This window comes from Vespula pensylvanica, chromosome 13 (assembly GCF_014466175.1).
Source record: "Vespula pensylvanica isolate Volc-1 chromosome 13, ASM1446617v1, whole genome shotgun sequence".
Taxonomy (NCBI): Eukaryota; Metazoa; Arthropoda; class Insecta; order Hymenoptera; family Vespidae; genus Vespula; species Vespula pensylvanica.
In genome coordinates, this window is record NC_057697.1 from 2,109,866 (window position 1) to 2,130,941 (window position 21,076).

At 31.9% G+C, this 21,076-nt stretch overlaps 3 protein-coding genes across 3 annotated transcripts in view; all 3 read left to right on the forward strand.

The window, feature by feature from the left end:
- Nucleotides 1-5,320, forward strand: part of LOC122633943 — an 11,696-nt gene extending 6,376 nt beyond the window's left edge. The window contains exons 19-30 of the mRNA XM_043822439.1: nt 215-221; nt 384-518; nt 673-804; nt 990-1,103; nt 1,248-1,382; nt 1,534-1,692; nt 1,808-1,942; nt 2,083-2,211; nt 3,181-3,315; nt 3,484-3,769; nt 4,891-5,047; nt 5,183-5,320. Of these exons, the coding sequence (XP_043678374.1) occupies nt 215-221; nt 384-518; nt 673-804; nt 990-1,103; nt 1,248-1,382; nt 1,534-1,692; nt 1,808-1,942; nt 2,083-2,211; nt 3,181-3,315; nt 3,484-3,769; nt 4,891-5,047; nt 5,183-5,320 (1,662 nt within the window). The remainder of the gene's footprint in view (nt 1-214; nt 222-383; nt 519-672; nt 805-989; nt 1,104-1,247; nt 1,383-1,533; nt 1,693-1,807; nt 1,943-2,082; nt 2,212-3,180; nt 3,316-3,483; nt 3,770-4,890; nt 5,048-5,182) is intronic.
- Nucleotides 5,321-6,047: 727 nt separating this feature from the next.
- LOC122633944 lies at nt 6,048-6,492 on the forward strand (the record flags this gene model as incomplete). Its single annotated transcript, XM_043822441.1, has 2 exons — nt 6,048-6,158; nt 6,266-6,492. Coding segments are annotated over 2 exons (291 nt in total), but the record flags the coding sequence as incomplete, so codon positions are not given.
- Nucleotides 6,493-6,713: 221 nt separating this feature from the next.
- Nucleotides 6,714-21,076, forward strand: part of LOC122633893 (syndecan) — a 24,803-nt gene continuing 10,440 nt past the window's right edge. Inside the window, exon 1 of the mRNA XM_043822348.1 lies at nt 6,714-6,969. Within this exon, the coding sequence (XP_043678283.1) occupies nt 6,898-6,969 (72 nt within the window). The 5' untranslated portion in view covers nt 6,714-6,897. The remainder of the gene's footprint in view (nt 6,970-21,076) is intronic.

Sequence of the window (21,076 nt, forward strand, 5' to 3'; positions counted from 1 at the left end):
TCTTTTTTTATTTGTATGTTCTTTCCTTTCCTTATACATTTTTTTCCTTCGAATTTTCGTTACAATTTTTTTTCTTTCTTTCTTTTTTTTGCAAGTACAACCATTAAATCCGAGCGACAATTGGACTAGATATAAAGAATCTGTAAGAACGGGTGATGATAATTCCAGAGAAAGAACGATGCCCGCTCCATCAAGAGTCGAAACTATTCATCAGTCTAATGGTAATAACTAATAACTAATAATAATATCAGAATACTAATAACTAATAATTAATAATGATAATAATTTTTTCTTTCATTTTTATATTCTTTTTTACTCCTATATTTTTTTTTCTTTTCTATTCATTATGATTATTTATATAATTTATTTTTCTTTTTACATAGATCCACACCATGGATCCACCGAAGCATGGATTACGATAAAAGCACCTGATGGAACAATAGAAGCAATTCCTATGGGTTCGGCTGATGTTGTGACCGAAGAATCATCAAAGAGCAATTTACCAACTCAAGCTCATGGTAATAACAATAACAATTATTATTATAATTATAATCGCTCACAAAGTATACGTACAGGTGTACTTTGATTCTATTCTTTTTTTCTTGATAATTTTTATATATACATTTCTTTCTAATTTTATTTATTTCATTTTATCTTTTTTTATTTTTTAAGTACAACCGTATTATCCGGAGTCATGGCTTAGAATAAGAGATTCTGTTATGAGAGAAAGAGAAAGTCCTGTGAGAACAGTCGATAGTAACATCGAAGAAAGAGCATCAGCACCCTTACCAAATCCACCTCGTGGTAATAATAATAATAATAATAATAATAATCCTTTAGTACATACATACACTCATGCATTTCTCCTATATTGTTTTCCCTCGTTTGTTTCTATTTCTTAATTTCTTTTTTTACCTTCCTTTATTTTTATATTAATTTTCTTTTCTTTTCTTTTCATTTTCTCTTTCAAATACAACCGTATTACCCAGAATCTTGGCTTAGAGTAAGAGAGAGAATAGCACAAACAAATATTCGTGCAAGACCGGCCGATAGTAACATCGAAGTGAGGCCATCAGTAACGACTTTGCCAAGCCAACCTCATGGTAACATTAATAATTCCTTTACAAAATACTCTTATGCGTTTCTCTTATATCTATTGTTCTTTCACGTTTCTTTCATTTTATTCTTTTCTTTGTTTCTTTTTATGTTTACTTTTTTATTTCTACCTTTTTCTTTTCACTTTCAAGTACAACCGTATTACCCGATACCACGAGCTAGAGTAAGAGAGCCTATTATAATAGAAACAGATATTCCTATGAGACCGGCCGATAGTGACATTCAAGTAAGACCATCAGCAAGGACTTTGCCAAGCCGACCTAATGGTAATATTAATAATATCTTTACGAATTGCATGCATATACTCATACGTTTTTCTTATACCGATTATTTTTTTACGTTTATTTTCTTATCTTATTTTTTCTTCCTTTATTTTTATATTTACTTTTTTATTTCTATTTCTTTTTCACGTTCAAGTACAACCATATTACCCGGAACCACAGATTATAGTGACCGAGCCTATTATAACGGAAACAGATATTCCTATGAGACCGGCCGATAGTGATATCCAAGTAAGACCATCAGCAAGGACTTTGCCAAGCCGACCTCATGGTAATTTAATGATTCCTTTACGAAGTACATGCATATATTCATACATAGATTGTTCTTTCACTTTTATTTTTTTCTCTTATTTTTTCTTCCTTCATTTTTATATTTACTCTTTTATTTCTATTTCTTTGTCACGTTTAAGTACAATCATATTGTCCGGAACCTCGGGCTAGAACAAGAGAGTCTATTATAATGGAAACAAACAATCCTGTGAGATCGGCCGATAGTAACATCGAAGTAAGACCATCAGCAAGGACTTTGCCGAGCCGACCTCATGGTAATATTAATGATTCCTTTACAAAGTACATGCATATATTCATACATCGATTGTTCTTTCACGTTTATTTTTTTCTCTTATTTTTTCTTCCTTTACTTTTATATTTACTTTTTTATTTCTATTTCTTTTTCACGTTCAAGTACAACCATATTACCCGGAACCACGGGCTAGAACAAGAGAGTCTATTACGAGGGAAAGAGTTCCTATGAGATCGGCCAGTAGTGAAGTTGAAATAAGACCAGCGAGAACCTTACCAAGCCGACCTCGTGGTAATAATAATAATGATTCCTTTAAAAAACATACATACATACATACATACATACACACAAACATTCATTTCTCTTATACCAATTGTTCTTTCACGCTTGTTTCTATTTTTATCTTTTTTTTTCTTCTTCTTTTCTTTCTTCTTATATTTACTTTTTTATTTCTTTCTTTTTCCTTTTCTCTTTCAAGTACTACCGCATTACGAAGAATCGTGGGTTGGAATAAGAGAACCTTTTACGAGGGAAAGAAATATTCCTATGAGATCGTCCGTAAGTGACCCCGACATAAGATCATCATCCAGCAGCTTGTCAACTCCGCATCGTGGTAATAATAATGATAATTGTAACTTACAAAATAAATAAGTAAGTACGTATACCACGTTTACGGAGAAGAGAGATAAAGATGTAAAGATAGGGAAATAGAGAAATACAGAGATAGAGAGATAGGAAAGAATAGAGATAGAAATAGAGATAGAGATAGAAATAGAAAGAGGGAAAAAACGACCAGGAACATTTCGTTTGGTTCGATCTGATCACGTATAACGGAACGTCGAATATTTTGACTCGTTCCCCTCCACGTCGACACAAACCTATTCTTATTTACAACGAGTTTACATATATATATATATATATATATATAGAAAGAGATTTTATCTCTATGTCGAGGGCACCCAAGGATACAATGATGGTGATGATGATAATAATAATAATAGTAGTAGTAATAATAATAATAACAACACAACCGTACACTATACTATTCCGAATAACGCGTTCGAGACACCATCTATTTATTCCCCCACTTTGTTAGTTTTTGAAACTGTACGAATACCTGGCATCATTCTCTTCGCGTACGACGCAGTATACGTACATACGTACGTGCAATATACGCACATTTCTCGTATATCGATATTCTATTTGTTGTTCTATATCTGTTTCTGTTTCTTTTTTTTATTTATTTTGTTTTTCTTTAAGTACTACCCGCTTACGCGAACAGATTTATTGTTAATGTAAGAGAACCTGATAGAAGGGAAGGATTATCTATGAGATCAACTGGTGTTCCCACTGAATCGAGATCGTTAATGAGATCTGAAGCAGACCAACATGATGGTAATAATAATATTATAATAATAATAGTAATATTAATAATAATCACTTGCAAAGCGTCCGTACGTACAGACATACGCATATATTATATCGTATATTGTTACTTCATATTTGTTTTTAATTTTTCTTTTTTTTTTCTTTTTCGTTTATTTTCTTTGTTCCTTCTCTTAGTATATCTTAGTAGATTAAGGGAAACCATTATAGAAGAAGAGGATTATTATCGTTTATCGGAACAATATACACCGGAAGAAAGTATAAGAAGATTACAAATTTTGAGAGTCAGGGAGAGAGAACTATTTATCCGAGAAAGTCAATATCTGGAAGAACAAATTCGTATGCAACGATTGGAAAGCAATCTCGAAACGGCACAAATGCGTAAACGAATTGCTTTGAGCGAATATAAATTGGCGGAACTGAAGGAGATAATGCTCGAGTTGAATATAAGTGATCCCGGAAGGTTAATTCTTTTTTTTTTTTCTTTTTGTTTTCCTTATTTTTATTCTTGAGAGCAGTGTAACGATATGAAAATGAAAGTACGTGCTATTTTATATACATACATATATATATATATAATATATAAACAATATACATACATATATATATGCATCACGATTAGAATATATATATACACACAACATTTATGGATTAACCAGAATAAGGATGATATATAGATTTTTTACTCATATAGATATTTGTCGGTATATTCAGCGCCGCCTTCGGCCATTTTTCGAACTAATCGCTATAAAGTAATGAAAATTTTTCCCGCAAGGTTCCTTTTCATTAAAATCGAATTGTTCGAAGGAATATTCGATAGTGCGTATGAGAACTGGTACGTGTTAAGATAAATCAGACGTAGTATTTTTCCGGTATTATTTTAAAGGTAACGATATTGTTAAATATGCAACGAATTGGTACTACATTTTCACGGAATATTTCTGCTTTCAGGTATATAAAAAAATATTTCTTAAATAATGTCTACTAATATAATTGAATAGGTTTTAATAATTTTTCTAAACAGTTTGAAAAGAAATTTTTCTTTCTCTTTTTCATTAACATGTATATATCTATAACCTTTGAAATCTTTATTTTTAAAATAATTTCAAACTTATTTCCTTATTTCCTTATTTCCTTCGACGTAAACGATATGATTGCGTTTTTTAGTGAAATATTATGTAATGTATATATGTAGAAGGAGAAAATTCAATTTAACCTTAAATATGTTTGTCACATTATAATCTATATTTAGAAATATGTTTACTGTCAAATGTTTGTTTGTGACTAATCTATATTTAGGAATGTGTTTACTCAAACGTTTATTCATGCTTCTACTCTTCTATTTAAATAATTTTGAATCTAATTTGAGATCGAATTTGATCCAACTATAGATTTATAATCTATTTTTAGCATTGTAGTAATAATATTTACTCATTCTTCTACGTTGTTTTTATTTTTGTCTTGATGACACTTCTGATTATTGCATCATAGTTATACCTGATAAACAATTGATTTGGATTTGATTCAATCATTAAATAATTATAGTAGGTTCATATTCTTTCGGGTCATTAGATAAATTTTCAGAAGAATGTACAAAGTATTTGATTCTAGTCAAGCTAGAATGACTGGTGCATCTGGTTCTGGTTCAAATAGAGGTGGCAGAGCTGGTGCTATCCGTGAAGCTGGAGGAGCTTTTGGACAAATGGAAATTGCTCATGAAGATCAATACTTTTATAATCAGGTCTGTTAAATAATAGGAGTTATATCTGATTTGTTCTCAAAAAAATTTGAATATTGTATTGTGATAGATGTTTGCCAGATTTATATATTTAAAAAAAAAATATATATATGTTTTTACTGTTTCTCCCTACTTTAGCAAAAGGAACAGATAAGAAAGTTGAGAGAAGGCATTCGCGACGAAATTGCTTTTCATGAGGAACAGATCCGGCGCCATCAAGAAGCTATAGAACGTCATAACGCGAGGATGGCCGAAATGCGTACTACAGAACATTAAATATATTATCCATCTATGTCTACAAGCTTTATAAAGGAATACAGCTGATATTTCATCATGTATAAATGATGAAAGGTTATAGTAGGGTCGTTAGAACAGTCACACTTTTTTTCTTTTTTTATGCCAGATTCAATTGTTTTTATCAATTATTTTTAATGAACTTGGCTTTATCGATAATTATTGAATATTAAAAGAACTGATCTCAGTAATATGTTATCAATAGTTAACAGATTTGTCTCAAAAGATTGCTATATTTAATAGATTTGTATATATTTTCAAATAATGCATTAATATATTCAATTTTTAACCAATGATGTAACAAATAATGTAACGGAGACAGTAATTATTCGAAATAAAAGCCATTATAACGCAAAATGTTTCTAAATATTTGAAATTGATCTAAAATACAAAACAATTGTTAAGTCGATATGGTAAATGTCATTTGTTCTGAAAGGTTAGCAAGTTCAAAGTTAATAATAATCAAATATAGATTTCTTTGATACCTCGAATATACTTATTTATAGTCTATTATATTTTAAAGGTGAAATTCGAAGTAAAGTAATCAATTCAATTAATTTAATATGTTTCGTTACATTGGTAAAGTATCAAGTGCTCCAATATATAGGTAATTAATAAATTTGTCTCATAGGTAATATGTAATAATTGGAATTGATAATATATTAAGGTTAGAAAAAAAACTTACGTTACAACGTCGTCAATGAAATAACATTTGTTTGCTAATTATAGATGTTTCAATACAGAAAACAATGCTTTATATAAGAATAATAAATTGTTGGACGAAAATGTAGCATACGAAACAGAATATTATTACAAAAAGGTAAACGACATATCGTTTGATCAAAAACTTTTTTAAACATTTTGTTTGTACGATTACTATAATAACGTTGAGAGAGAACATTATATAATTTTTTATCGATTATTCAGGATAAAGAATTATTAGAAATACTTAAACGAAAAACGCAAAACGAAGTTAAAAACATGCAAAAGGAGGTTAACATAATGCGTAATAAAATCGAAGAATACAATCGAGATATCAATGAAAATCTTCGATTTTTACAAAATTTAGAAAAGAATACGACGTCACATAAGAAGGAAGATACTTAATAATTCTTATTTAAAAAAAATGATTGAATTTCAAATATACACACACACACATACACACATATATATATATTGAAAGATTAAAATAAACAAAAAATTTAAATTTACCGCTCTACTATGCCGACAGTTTCATAGCTTCGATTGGATATTGCGATGGCGCTGCGATCTCATGGAAAACGAAGAGTAGAACCAACGCGAGCTACGTGATGGCGCAGCGGTCGATAAAAATGGCGATCACCGGAGAACGATGAAAGCGGATCGATCGTCGCGCCCTCAGTGTCTCGCGATTCATCGATCAGTGTGGTGTGTGTCGCGTTGTTGCTCTCTTCGATTTTTCGTTGCTTCCTTTTTCTGGCTGCGACTTACGCGGCTGCGAATCATACTTTATTCGCTTTCGTGAAAACGGCGTTACAGCTGCGGGCTCGCCAGGAGCCTACCTGAAAACACAGAGAAAAATGAGACGAAGGATATTGTGGATTCTGGTTAGCACGGCCGTCATTCTCACGGAATGCAACGCCGCTACGGAGGTAGGAACGATCATTCCGTTTTTTTCTCTCTTTTTTTCTTTCGATACCACTTTCTATCCTAATATTATATCTCTTACGCCGTTTCAGCTTTTTCTTAGTTTTAATTTCTTCTTTTTTCCTTTTTCGTTAACATTCGTTTCTTTATCGCGGACTATATTACGTAAAGTCCGATATTCTTATTAATATGTGCGTTATATACATAGATAATGTCCCAACGAAATCTACCCTCTCTATCTCTCTATCCTTTTTCTCTTTATTTATATTCCGAACTAATAGGACAAAGGACGATAGGAGAAGGAGAAAAAGGAGAAAGAACATTTGAGCATTTACTTAGAAACCGTGGATATATTTTTTAGGATAGATAGATATATATGTATGTACATATATATATATATAAATATATATACGAGTAGATATGTATAAAGTAGTAGTAAGATATTCGGCGTCTCGCGCGATTTCTTCGTTGCTTTGCACGTTGCCCTGGCCTGGCCTAGGGTGAGGGGTGGGGGCACTCTCTCTCTCTCTCTCGATCCTCTGCTTTGGATGGTACGAGCGAGCCTCGTGTGCACGCGGACACTGTGGCACGCGCGCAACGCATCTTTCTCTCTCTTTCTTTCTCTCTTTCTCATTCTGATTCTCTTCCTCTTTTTTCTTTCTTTTCTTTTTATCTCATTTGAATTTCTTGCGCGTTACGCGCGTGTGGTCTTACATTTCACCTGAGGGAGAAGCCGCGGACTCCAAACGGAGTTAGAAAATGGCGACGAGGCCGACGACGATCCGATCTTCGGCTCGTTTCGTCGATCCTCGTCTCATCCTTTCTCTCTCTCTCTCTCTCTCTCTCTCTCTCTCGCTCTCGCTCTCTCTTTCATCTCTTTTTAATCTTATATCCTTATTTTCCTTTTCTTTTTTGTTTTTACTTCCGTCTTCATTTTTATTTTCATTTTAATAACGTTTGGCGAAATACGTGACACCAAAGTCGAAATAACCGAGTAACATTGATAAATATGCGATCAAATTATATATTTATGTATGTATTCGTAATAATTGACACGAAGAATCACGTTTAGGTTAAAAACTACGTGTCTAAAGTTAATTTGCGAACGATTATCTTTATTGGAACACATCCGTTACTTCTTGTTATGTTTATAAGAGATATTTATTTCTTATATTTATATTATAAGAGATAACATATATACGAGAAACATGACCTTGATGAAAGATATACCAAGTCGACCTCGATGACCATCTTGTACGTCGTTGATGCAACCTGGAAAGTGCTACTGTTTTGAAATTAGAACTCGGATAATCGACGAGTTTCTCGACAGATATCTCCTTTTTTGGGGTTAACTCGTACGAATCATTATGAAGTAATTCTACGAAATTTATAATAATCATTCGCGTGACAAAAACTGAGACACGATACGACATTATACCGTATATAGAATTTTAACGAACGATTTCATGTTTATATCCGATATTATTCTCATTAATCGTCAATTTTATTTACGTATTTTTTCTTTTCGTTGATAGATCGTGACAAATCAAATTTTCTCATACTCGTTACATCGTTATTATCATTACTATTATGATTATAATTGTCATTATTATTATTATTATTATTATTATGATCTCGTTAAGAATATACGGTGACAGTCAATTGCATGTTGTTACTTAAGAGTAAAAAATATAGTTAAAGATGATCTTATAAAAGATAGACGAAGAGAGACGAAGCAGAAGAAGAAGAAACTAAGAGAGGGAGAAGGAGAGAGAAAGACTACGTATTTCTAACGGTAATGTACGAGACAAGGAAAAGAGCCGTACGAAGTCAAGACGACGAGCCACCAACGATGTTTCCTTTGATACCCATACACATACATATCCATCCATACGTACATATATCATACATACATCATACCTACCTACCTACATATATACATACATATATACATACATCAGAGAGAGATAGATAAATGCGTATACGATATACGGTAGACATTATTTTCAGGGAGCACGATTTGTTTTGACGAGTGGCTAACGAGTCTGTCTCTTGCATATCCGACTCACATATATATACATATATGAAAGTCTCGTTTATATGCATCCGTCTCTTTCTCTCTCTCGAATATGCGAATTGTTGGTCTACTCTTTGTTTCTCCAATTCCTCTCTCCGTCTCTATCTATCTATCTATTTATCTATCTATCTATCTATCTATCTATCTATCCATCCATCTATCTGTCTCTCTCATTCTCATTATTCGTCGGTCTCTCTCTCTCTCTCTTTCTCTTTTACGCCATATGCATATATATTTCATTCTCGTTCTAACCCCTCTTCCCTTTTCTTCTCTGTACATCCCTCACGCCTCACCCTTCCTTTTCTCTCCCTTTCTCCCATCCTCCCTTCTTCTCTCTTGCTTTCCTTTAACCCCTTTGTCACGAGCCCCGGTCACGGATATAATTAATTCCAGTGTATATGGAGCAAAGAGTATGTATGTGTATGCATGTAAGTGTATGTGTGTGTGTGTGTGTGAAAGAGAAAGAGAGAGAGAGAGAAGGAAAGAGAAGGTTCAACGAAGAAGACAAGCCCATTGTCTATCAACTCTTTTACCTAACATAAGTCCTTTGACTATAGTTCCTTTAGAGGATCAGCGATCCTTCACGCGATATCATCCCCATTCGACATTGAGAACGTTCATTATCGTTTCGACCCCGTTTATGGTGTCTACTTTTTGTTTGTTTGTTTGTTTGTTTGTTTGTGTTTGTTTTTTCCTTGTTGTTTCCCTTTACTTTTTTTTTTTTTTTTTGATTCCTTTTATTTTCTGAGATACGACGAAGACAGAGACGAATAATCGGAATCAAAGATCGTTTATTCATTTATTTATTTATTTATTTTTTTATTTATTTATTGTTCTATTGTTTCATTGTTTTATCTTTCAGTTGTCTTTTTTAAAAAAGGATTATAAAGGGTATCGTGATTATAATTTCCATTCGAACGAACGTCGTTAAAATATTTTTTTTCTCGGTCCCGATAATATAGAAAAATATTTTCATCTGGCGGAGTTACTGGTGTGTTATTTTTTGGATTTTTGTTTTGTTATCGCATACGCATGAGAAGATCAGGCTTCGAAAAGAATTAGTTTTTTTTTTTCCTTTTAGTTTTGTTTATAGGGCGAAGGAGAGTTTTTATTATTTGTCCAGTTTTCTTTTTTTTTTTTTGGAAACTACATGCGGTAATAATTATACCAGATATATTTTAATAAAGGGTTATTAATAGTACGATTAACGTTATACAGAATTTTAATTATACTCACTAACGTTAATATTGAAATCGTTAATTTCGATTGAAACTTAATTAAAGTTAAAATTCTCAATTACATTTATTCTTTCGTCCATTATTATTTTATTATTTTATTATTTAATATACAGTGTATATTGATACGTGATACACAGAACTTCTCAAGTCAGTATGTGTATGAAGAAAGATAACAAAAAAATAATTAATCTAGAAAGAGTAATTAATTGATTTTTAAAATCATTCAGGAACTTTCGCTCCATTTTATATTATCACGTGATACAAGTCGTACAAACATATGCATAAATACATATGTACACACTGATAGATTAAGAAAAAAAAAAAAAAAAAAGAAATGTCATCCAAGAACTTTTGGTTTACCCTGTCTTATCACATGATACAAGTCATATAAGCACACACCCACATGCATACAAATATAGAATAAGAAAAAAGTGTCATCCGAGAACTTTTCGTTTATCCTGTGTTATCACGTAATACAAGTCATACAAACATGCATAGATGTATATATTTAAAAAAAAAAACAAAATCACCTTAATACTTTTGATTTATCTTATGTTGTTACGTTATATGAATAAACACACATACACACACGTACAAATTGAAGATAAAAAGAATAAGTCTATTATTTTTTCCAAACATTTTACTATTTTTTATCGCGAATAAGTATGTGTGTAATATATGTGCTTAATATATGAATGCATATGTATATATGCACATATATACATATATATAAGACGAGAGTGAATTTACACACGCACACATAAGAGTGAATTTTCGTTGAAATAGGATATGAAGTAAGCGCGATATCAATTGGAGTTGGTGTCCATAGACCGTCGTCATGGCGGTCGGTCGTTGGGTCGCGTCGTGCCGATCGAGATATAGAGAGCCGCTTCGGTTATTGGGAAAACGTGCCTCTCAATATTGCAGTCTATAATTGAACGCCATTGCCACGTCAACGGAAATAGAATAGAAATTGCTATGGAAATGATTGTGCGAGGGAGCCAGCCTTTTCTATATGCGTGTATGGTGCGTGTGCTTGAGCTTATGCGTGTTCATGTACGTCTCTGGATATTCGTGATCGTCGTGTGTGTTCAAAGAGAGAAGGGCACGCGCGCGCGCGTGTGTCGCACACGAGGTATCACGGCTAATCAATCTGGTCGAATTACCCTCTCCCCTTCTCACCCTTTCCCCTCTTCTCTCTCTCTCTCTCTCTCTCTCTCTCTCCTTCTCTCTCCTTTTATTATTAATCCTAGGAGAATGTCCTCTTTATCGATTTTTTTTTGGTGAAAAAGAAAAAGAAAGAATCAAAAAAAAAAAAAAAAAGAAAAGAAATTGAAACGAACATTTTCATTTTACTCGCCGTTTTTTCGCTCCTTTTCTTTATTTTTTCTTCTTTTTGTTTCTTGGTCACGACTCTATTCTAATTTTACGAGCTAGTTATTATCGTTATTACTATTATTATTATTATTATTATTATTATTATTATTATTATTATTATTGTAAATGTTGTATAAATTTTCAAATTCTTCATTTATATTTTTATGAAAAAGATAAAATTATCTTTATTTGCATCGATATTCGCTTGATCGTTGTCGTGATCGAATTAAAAAAAAAGTTATCCGTCAAAGAGTACGAGAGAGAGAAAGGGTTAACATGTACGATTGAAATTTCTAATACTTTTAAGAAAAAGATATCCCTAGAAATATTTTATAATTAACAATACATCGTTCGTGATTACGGCTTAGATAGTTATGGGACGCGGATAAAAAGTTTCTAAGTGGGCCAAAAGTTCTTAGATCCGTTTAAAAATCAATTACTCTTTTTTCTTAACAGCATTAGCCTATTTCTTTCTTCTTCTTTTGTTTTTTTTTTTACATTGTAAAACCACAAGCTTCGCTCGTCAAACTATAAGCGTAATTACAAATCTAAGAAGTCTCAAAAGAGAGTAATCGATTTTTATAATTATCATCTAGAAACTTTTGACTCGCCTAATAACTTTTGACCCATCTTATATATATATATATATAGTATGTATATAAGTATGTATCTACGTAGAACGTCTTTCAGTGCATCTACACGTACACATACATAGATTACACATATACATTTTATATACGTGGTCAGCACTAATGAAACGGGGACATTCCAGCAACGTCGTCTTTCCTAGAATGCTGTGTTGAGATTTTTCATACACAAATACACATGTACGCGCGCGTTCACAGAATCATTCTTTACACTGCTTGCATGATTAATAACTACTCGACTTTTCGAAATATCACGAGAGAAAATAACAATTCCTTGTATATACGCCATAAATATATATATAGTGTGTGTAACTTCATTCGTCTCGTTTTGATACCATAAAAGATTAAATTTCATCGTCCGTTTCATCATAACTTTGGTTTTCATTGCGATACGATAGGTCGTTGTGTAGCCATCATCATCATCATCGTCGTCATCGTCATCATCTTATTAATCGATTTATAAATTATTAAAGCATAATTCTTTTTTTCTTTTTTAATCTTTTAATTACTTAATTATTTCAGAACTTTCACGAAAAATTTTTGTGACAACCAAATTTGTTAAAGTTTTGTTCAAATCATTTTATTTTCTTTCTCTCTTTTCTTTTGATTTTTGTCTACGTATAGACATACTTAATCTCGTTTCAATATTCATGATCATGTCTCATCTATTATAAGTATTTACGTTGTTGGCCAATGCGTCATAGTAAGTATATGTGTTCGTCATGTTTAAACTTAATTGTATATTTATGCGTGTGTTCATATCCTTTCGAAGAAAAATTTATCAACGAGTATCTGACTTATCTTACTTAGAATGTAATGCGAGTAGAATTACGGAGGCCATCTTGGTACAGCTACCTCTATCGTATTTTAAACTTTAAATTTTATTATACTTTAAATTATTTTATATATATATATATGAAATGTAATAATTTCTTATATTTTTTTAAATAAATAAATAATAATTTTTTCGAAAGGTTGTAATTATAAACACACTTAAAAGCATAAAATTACTGTGCAGTAGTAAAAGCAAAATGGCGTATTAAGATGGCAGAAGTATCATTAAAGTCGTTACAAATTTTTTTATTCACTTGATTTTACTTTACTCTACTTTACTTCACTCTTTCTCTCTCTCTCTCTCTCTCTCTCTCTCTCTCTCTCTCTTTCCTTTTATTATTTTTATAGAACGCGATGCCATCGATCGGACGATTCTCCATAAGATAAAAATATCTCGATGCACTCTTCCCCTTCTCTTCGCTAGTAGGAGATCATGTTTCGTATATTTTCTAAACAGTCCGAAGACTAAAGTGGATGACGTCGGTGAATAGATATACTTCTATCAATAAAGAAGAATGCAGTATACTCTGCGTCTCGATTTACTTCTATCAATGAAAAGAATATTTTTTATATTTATTCACAATTACGACGATACTTTAATTGAATTAAATAAACGAATAAATAATTACTTAATTAATAATTCAATTTCGAGGTTGGGAAATTAAAAAAAATGTTTGCCTCCATTTCGACCAGAGAATATTATTTTCCTCGTATGGAAATTATAATAATTATAATAAATGCAATATAATACATTAATCAAATTACTACAGTAAGAGTAATAGCGTGAAAAAGTAATAAAAAAAAAAAAAAAAAAAAAGGAAAGTCCGGCATATAAATTTTGCTTTATTAAAAAGAGAAAAAAATATATATATATATTTACACATGTAATTGATTATTTTCAAGCGATAATAAAATTCACATATATATAATATATCACTGATGAAAATAACAAAAGTAGTAATACAACGGAAAAAAAGAGGAAAGAAGGGGAAAAGATACATCTAGAGAAATAACTGTAGAAAGATATGAAATAGGTTATATAGAGAGAAAGACAAAGAGAGAGAGAGAGAGAGAGAGAGAGAGAGAGAGAGAGAGAGAGAGAGAGAGAGAGAGAGAGAAGAGGATGTGGGACATCGATTCGTTCGCGTAGGTCGTTCATGGCAGCGGACGTGGATCTGAACGTGGATATGGCGACGACGATGGCGACGGCACCGACTTCTCCACCTCCACTTCGTATATACGAGGGAGAAAGAGAAAGAGAGAGAGCGAGAGCGAGCTTTCATGATATACGTAGAGCCTCGCAAGGTTATGGTGTGTGTTGCTGGAACGAAGCCCCATCTTGAAACCGGTCCTACCACGCTGTGCATTTTCCCCTTCTCTCTCTCTCTGTATCTTTCTCTATCTCTATCTCTATCTCTCTCTGTTTCTTACACACACACAGAAACGCACACATGCACACACACAACATCATTGCATAGGTATACTTTCATAGATAAATATTCATAGCACGCAAAAAAGAAGAAGAGATTTTTTTTAATTATCTTGAGAAAAAATTGATTTGATTAATTAACAAATCTTCAAATTTATATTTTTTGGTGATATCAAGATTGTTTTTCTTTTTTTTTTTTCTTTTCGTTCTCCTTTTTCTATTTGTTCGGTTTATTTTCTTCTTCTTTTGTCAAGCTTCTCACAAATTATGTGTGTACAAATATCAAACATAACAAAATGAACTGCGTATACAGTAGCACACACTTGTTAAAATTCTTGTCATAACATAGCAAACAATTTACGTAGCTATTATTATTATTATTATTATTATTATTATTATTATTATTATTATTATTATTATTATAGATAATTTGTTTAAATATAGAAGATATCCTTGGTGATACTTATATACAATAATGTACTTATTTACGTAGATGATCTTCGTGTTTTAACGACTCGTCGAATATATTTCAGTGCCATTTTCGTTTGTGAAAATCTTTGGTACAAACGTTTCAGAAGCTTTTACTTCGTCATTTTCTTTTCCTTCTTCTTCTCTTCATCTTCTTCCTCTTCTTTTTCTTCTTCTTCTCTTCATCTTCTTCCTCTTCTTCTTCTTCTTCTTCTTCTTCTTCTTCTTCTTCTTCTTCTTCTTCTTCTTCTTCTTCTTCCTCTTCCGCTTCGTTCTCTTCAAAGGATTCTATTCAAGGAATTTATCGAACACGGCGAGCGTTAATCTACTCGAAAGCAGATTATGACGGTATACTCGTTCGTTCGATCTTTAAACGTGTGCCCTATGTAACGTGTGTACATGCATACATACATACATACATACATACATACATACGTACGTACGTACGTACGTACGTACGCATGCATAAATACATATGTACGTATGTATTACATACATATGTGATAGCTCGCTGAAAGCTCACGAAAGTTATATGCGTTCAGTAGTAGGTAGCTTACTCGAACGGATTAACTACGCCGGAATGGTTTTAGATACTAATCGGATATTACTAGTATCGATCTCAGTCAATGTTATCGTCATTTCAACTTTGAAAAATTTAAAAGAGTCAATAAAAAAAGGGTGGTGGGAAAAATATATACTTAGGTGTATACCTTTTAAATGATTATGCATGCAGGATGCATCAGAAGTTTTTACGCGACTTTATAGAAAATCGATCCGAAATCTTTTCAGAAATTTTTTTAAAGCTTCGCTTCTTTTTTTGTCGTTCTTTTTTCTTTTTCAATTCAGAACGTAAGTAAGTAAATAATCGTTCTAATTTCTAGAGATCTATGGGGTTGAAAGGAATGGGGGATAGTGTATACACTTTTTGTAATATTTTTGTACTATTGAATAAATCGATAAAGGATCAACGTTACAATTATTGCAATTTCGAGAAAAATATAATTCAGGATGGTCGAAGAAGGAATCTTCATCTACGTGTATAGATTTTAATTAACGTTAAAAGGATATTCTTCTACTTAAAAAATAAAAAAAAAAAGAAAGAAATAAATGAAAAATCAGAAATGTTTGTAACCCTAAAGGTAGGTCGCATAGCCTAAGGCCCAAGTCTCATGTTGCGTTTACTAGTCTTGGCTAAGCTAGCTATACATATATGTACATATTTGGTCTGCGTCTGGTGAGACCGGAAAGTGCCTCCTCCTCCTCTTACCAGCAGTAAACTTTTACATGTGTCTTACTCAAGACTACATTGCTGCATATATATACATTTTATATATATATATTTTTTTAAGTACTTAAACGTCCCGCTTTCAGATAAACAATCGAGAAAGATATGAAAAGCAAAAAATCGATAAATACGCTTATATCAGTTATGATTTAATAAATTAATTCACAATTAATTTAATTACTCTTGCTTTTTATTATTATTATTATTTCTTTTTTTTTGCGTTCAATGTAATCGAAGATATTTCGATAATTAATTTCAACTAAGAAATTTAAATGAAATCGTATTAATATAATATAATAGATATACAGTGTGTGTGTGGGTGTATGTATGATGTGTGTGTATGTATATATATATATAGAATATTTAAGTATGGAAATAGGGAAGGAAAAAATATATATATAGAATAAAAAACAAAAGATAACAGTTAACAGCTTAGATGACGTAGTGATCCCCTTTCAATGGACGCCTTGTGTATTAATAATGCTGAGTGTTAATCGATAATGGTCAAAAACATTGTCCTCCTTTCGTAATTGGAGATTTATTCGAGAAAAAGAGAGAGAGAGATTTTGTAGCATTTTTTCTCTCGTTTTTTCCCTCTTTTTTCTCTTTCTTGTTTTCTTTCTTTCTTTCTTTCTTTCTTCCTTTTTTTAAGGAGAAGAAGAAAATCTTTGAATTTAGAACTCTCGGTTGAAACCATCAGCTAAATATAATCCAAGTGCGTTGTATGCATCTAAGAGGATCATAGCTCGAGCTGCATAGTTAAACGTACTACTACTTTCATTCTATAAAACAATGATTCTCTTTCTTTATTCTCCTATCGACCATATATGTACTATAGCATATATATTACATTTCCGAATAAGAGTTTAAAAAAAATAAAGAATATGTATGTATATATATATATATATATATATATATATATATATGTATATATATATATAAAATAAGCGTATATACGTATGTTTAACGAATCTAATTAAACTAATTAAATTGCGAATACATAACAGACTGGAGAAGTTTTACAAACTGAACAAAGTTTACTTATTTACACACGGGGAGAGAGAGAGAGAGAGAGAGAGAGAGAGAGAGAGAGAGAGAGAGAGAGAGAGAGAGAGAGAGAGCATATCGTATATCTATAGGAAGGGTCAAAAGTTCCTAGGTAATTTTAAACAGAACATTACTTTGATTTTTAAAAACCACTTAGAAACTTCTGGCTCGTTCTGTATTTACAATCTGAAATTTATTATAGATAACGTTAAAATATTGATTTATTATCTCCTTTTTTTTGTTCAATCTGTTTTTAAATCTATATCTTTAGGAGACCGTATAGTTATTTTTATCTTCTTTATTTTTTTATTTAAAAAATATTTTTTTTACACACACACATATATATATGTATATATAAGAAAAGAAACGTAACACAAAAGCGTAATTTTTCGAGATAATAGGCAGAATAAAGGAGTACAAGTCCGCGTTCTCGATTAATTAGAGCGCTGGGTTGTCTAATTAGAGGGAAATCGGTAGAGGGCTGGAGGAGGGGGATGGATACATAGGTAGGAGCAAAAAAAAGAAGAGACGAGACGCCAGTCAACCGGCGTCTCCGGTTAAATCGACTGTTTCTTCTTCCCTCTTTTTCTACTCTTTCACAATACACTCCCTCTTTCTCAAGTGGATAAAATCCGCGTGAACACGTTTCATTTCCTTTTTTTCTTTTTTTTTTTCTTTCCTTTCCTTTCCTGTCCTTTCCTTTTTGTTCTTGAAACCGTCTTTCGGTATTGCGAAATAGTAGTTAGAGACACGAATGAGATGCACGATGCGAACGTGCACGCGTTGCACGAGATGCAATCTACGATTCCGGCGACTTTGATCGGCAATTGGGAAATTGCAGGAATTAGGCTTAGTGACGTCAGCCAAACGGAGGACATTACTATGATTGGACACTTAAAGTTGCCTCAAGCGAAGGTCACTTTCGTATTCTCTCTCTCTCTCTTTCTGTCTGTCTGTCTGTCTATCTATCTATCTATCTATCTATCTATCTCTACTCGCGAACTTTCGATCGTTTTGCATGTCGTAGACATTTCCTCATACCCGGTTTCATCTTCGTTCTCGTCTTCGATTTTATCATGAAACTTGCAAACGTAAGTCGAGAAAAATCTATTTGAAAGCTTTCAAAGAAAGACGAAACTATCGAATAGAAATGTTCGAGAATCTTTGACGAGAGACATTTCGCGTGATATTTCCGTCATTTTTCTTTATATATATGTATATGTATGTATGTATGTACGTATATATTATTATAGTAATTTTCTTGGCCAATCAATTTTTCTTATGTTTGATTTATGATTAAACGATGTTGAATGACATAAATTTTATGAAGGAAAAAAAAAATTAAACGTACAATTTAAGTAGATAAATGGCAATTAGACTTCTTTTTTTCTTTTTCTTTTTTCAATCTAATTTTGACTTAAATTGACGGCAATATAAAAATTACGGCAGTAATACAAAATTTTCATGAGAAAGAGAGAAATACTTGCAGTGACAAATATAACTTTTCGGATCTAGCATTCGAATCTACTTCGCAAGATCCGAAGAGAAGGGTTTGCTTGTCCTTTTAGTAAACCTTTTCATGATAGTTGCTTTAACCAAGGTGCATAATGGATCCTCGAAGAATCTCTAAAAAAAAAAGTACTTACTCAGATCGTGAATCGAGTGTTTTCATGTTTTCATGTATAATGGATGAGCGACAATCGCCAATATCTTTTTTTTCTCTCTCTCTCTCTCTCTCTCTCTCTCTTTCTTTTTCTCTCTCCCCTTTCTTTCTATCTAAAAACCTCTTCAAGATCAAGTAGGGATGTCATCCTATCAACGACGTCACATCATTTTTCGATGATATTCTTCGAGAATTATTATCGACAGATGTTGTCAATCATAATCGAGGTTTACCGAACAGATAAGATGAAGTCAGCTGATCAATATATTATTTATTTATTTATTTTTTTTATTTCTTATATAGATACATAGATTTTCTAGGATAAGACGACGTTAATCGATCTAATTTTTAATTTATTTATTATTATTATTATTATTATGTAAGATACGTTAAGATAAGTAGAATAGTTGGTAGGAAAAGTTATTGTAATCGAATTGATATTGTTGTTGTTGTTGTTCTTATTATTATTATTATTATTATTATTATTATTATTATTATTATTATTATTATTATGTAGATAGATAGAAAAGTTACTAGAAACATTAAGGTTTCCAGTTTATGGAAAATTTGTTCGACTACAAATTATACTAATAAAATATCGTGTTAAGCGTTAACGTACTTCGCTTTGGCACAATGCTCATTTGCATAAACCGAGAGAACAACCGAGCAACGGAATATCCAAGAATAATTTCATTTAGATAATATATCAAGTCTTGGATGTTGAGAAACAAAATATTCTTACGTTTCTATTTTCTTTTTTCATTTTTATTTATTTTTTCTCTTTTCTTTTTTTAATTGTTTTTCCCTTCTTTTTTTTTTTCTTTCATGCATAAATTGCATTCACATGGGTTACTAATTCCAAGAATGATCCTTTTTTTATTTCCCCCTCTTTCATCGTTATAACAAGAAAATGGCGTTAGTTATTAATTTCATCGATAATTAATTATAAACGCTCGAAATCCCACGTTGTATCTCCGTTGTTATCGGGAGAAAAAAGGAAAAGATTATCCCCTTCCATTTTTAGATTTATTTATTTATTTTCTTTTTTTCTTCCTCTTCTCATGGAAATTAACGATTAATTTTTTATTTAACTTAATCTCTTAACAAATTCCTCTTTTTCTTCTTTTTTTTTTCTTTTTCTTTTTTCTTCTTTTCTTTTCTTTTCTTTTTTTTTTTATTCATCGTAATTAGCTTGTGCTAAAAAATTAATTTAGAACTCCCGTCGACATTTAATAAAAACGATAACAAACGCATACTTACAAACGCATACCCTCCAACCCCCACCCCTTATATAGTAGGAATTAACCAGCTCTGCCATCGTACGTATTTTTGATGAAACTTCGATCACGTGACACATTCTCTCTCTCTCTCTCTCTCTCTCTCTCTTGTGTGTGTCTACATCCACCCACACATATATATGTATATATATATCAATCACTCTATCAGATATATTCCGAACGATTTCAATTAAATCGAAACAAAAGCATAGCCGTTCGTTCGTCTTGTCGTCTTCGTTTATACGTACTTACGTATAAACCGATAAACAGAAAATTGAAATTCTATTGTGAAAGAACGTAATGGTGGGTGGGGTGCACTGCGTGATGGGGTGAAAGGTAAAAGGAAGATGTGTAAAATGGAAGGTAACAGTTCGTTGATAAAATCGACGATAGGAAGTATACATAGTCCGAAGAGTTTCTAGGAAGTGCAACGAGAAGACTCGAATTTCACCGAAAGGAGTTGAGAAGCGATTTAGTTCGAGTCACGTGATAACATGGCAGAAGCACCCCTGTATATATATATATATATATATATATATATATATATATTCTTGAAAAGTTCTCTTACTCGTTTCCTTGCTCTTTCGTTGATGTGTCTCTTCTCTCGAAAGATCTCAAGAAAAATTTTCATCGATCGTGTTCTCTCTCCGTCTCTCTTTATCTCTCTTTCTCTCTTATACACGTAACGATGTTCGTTCAATGGAATGACATTTATTTATTTTTATTTTATTTATTTTATTTTCTCTCTCTCTCTCTCTCTCTCTCTCTCT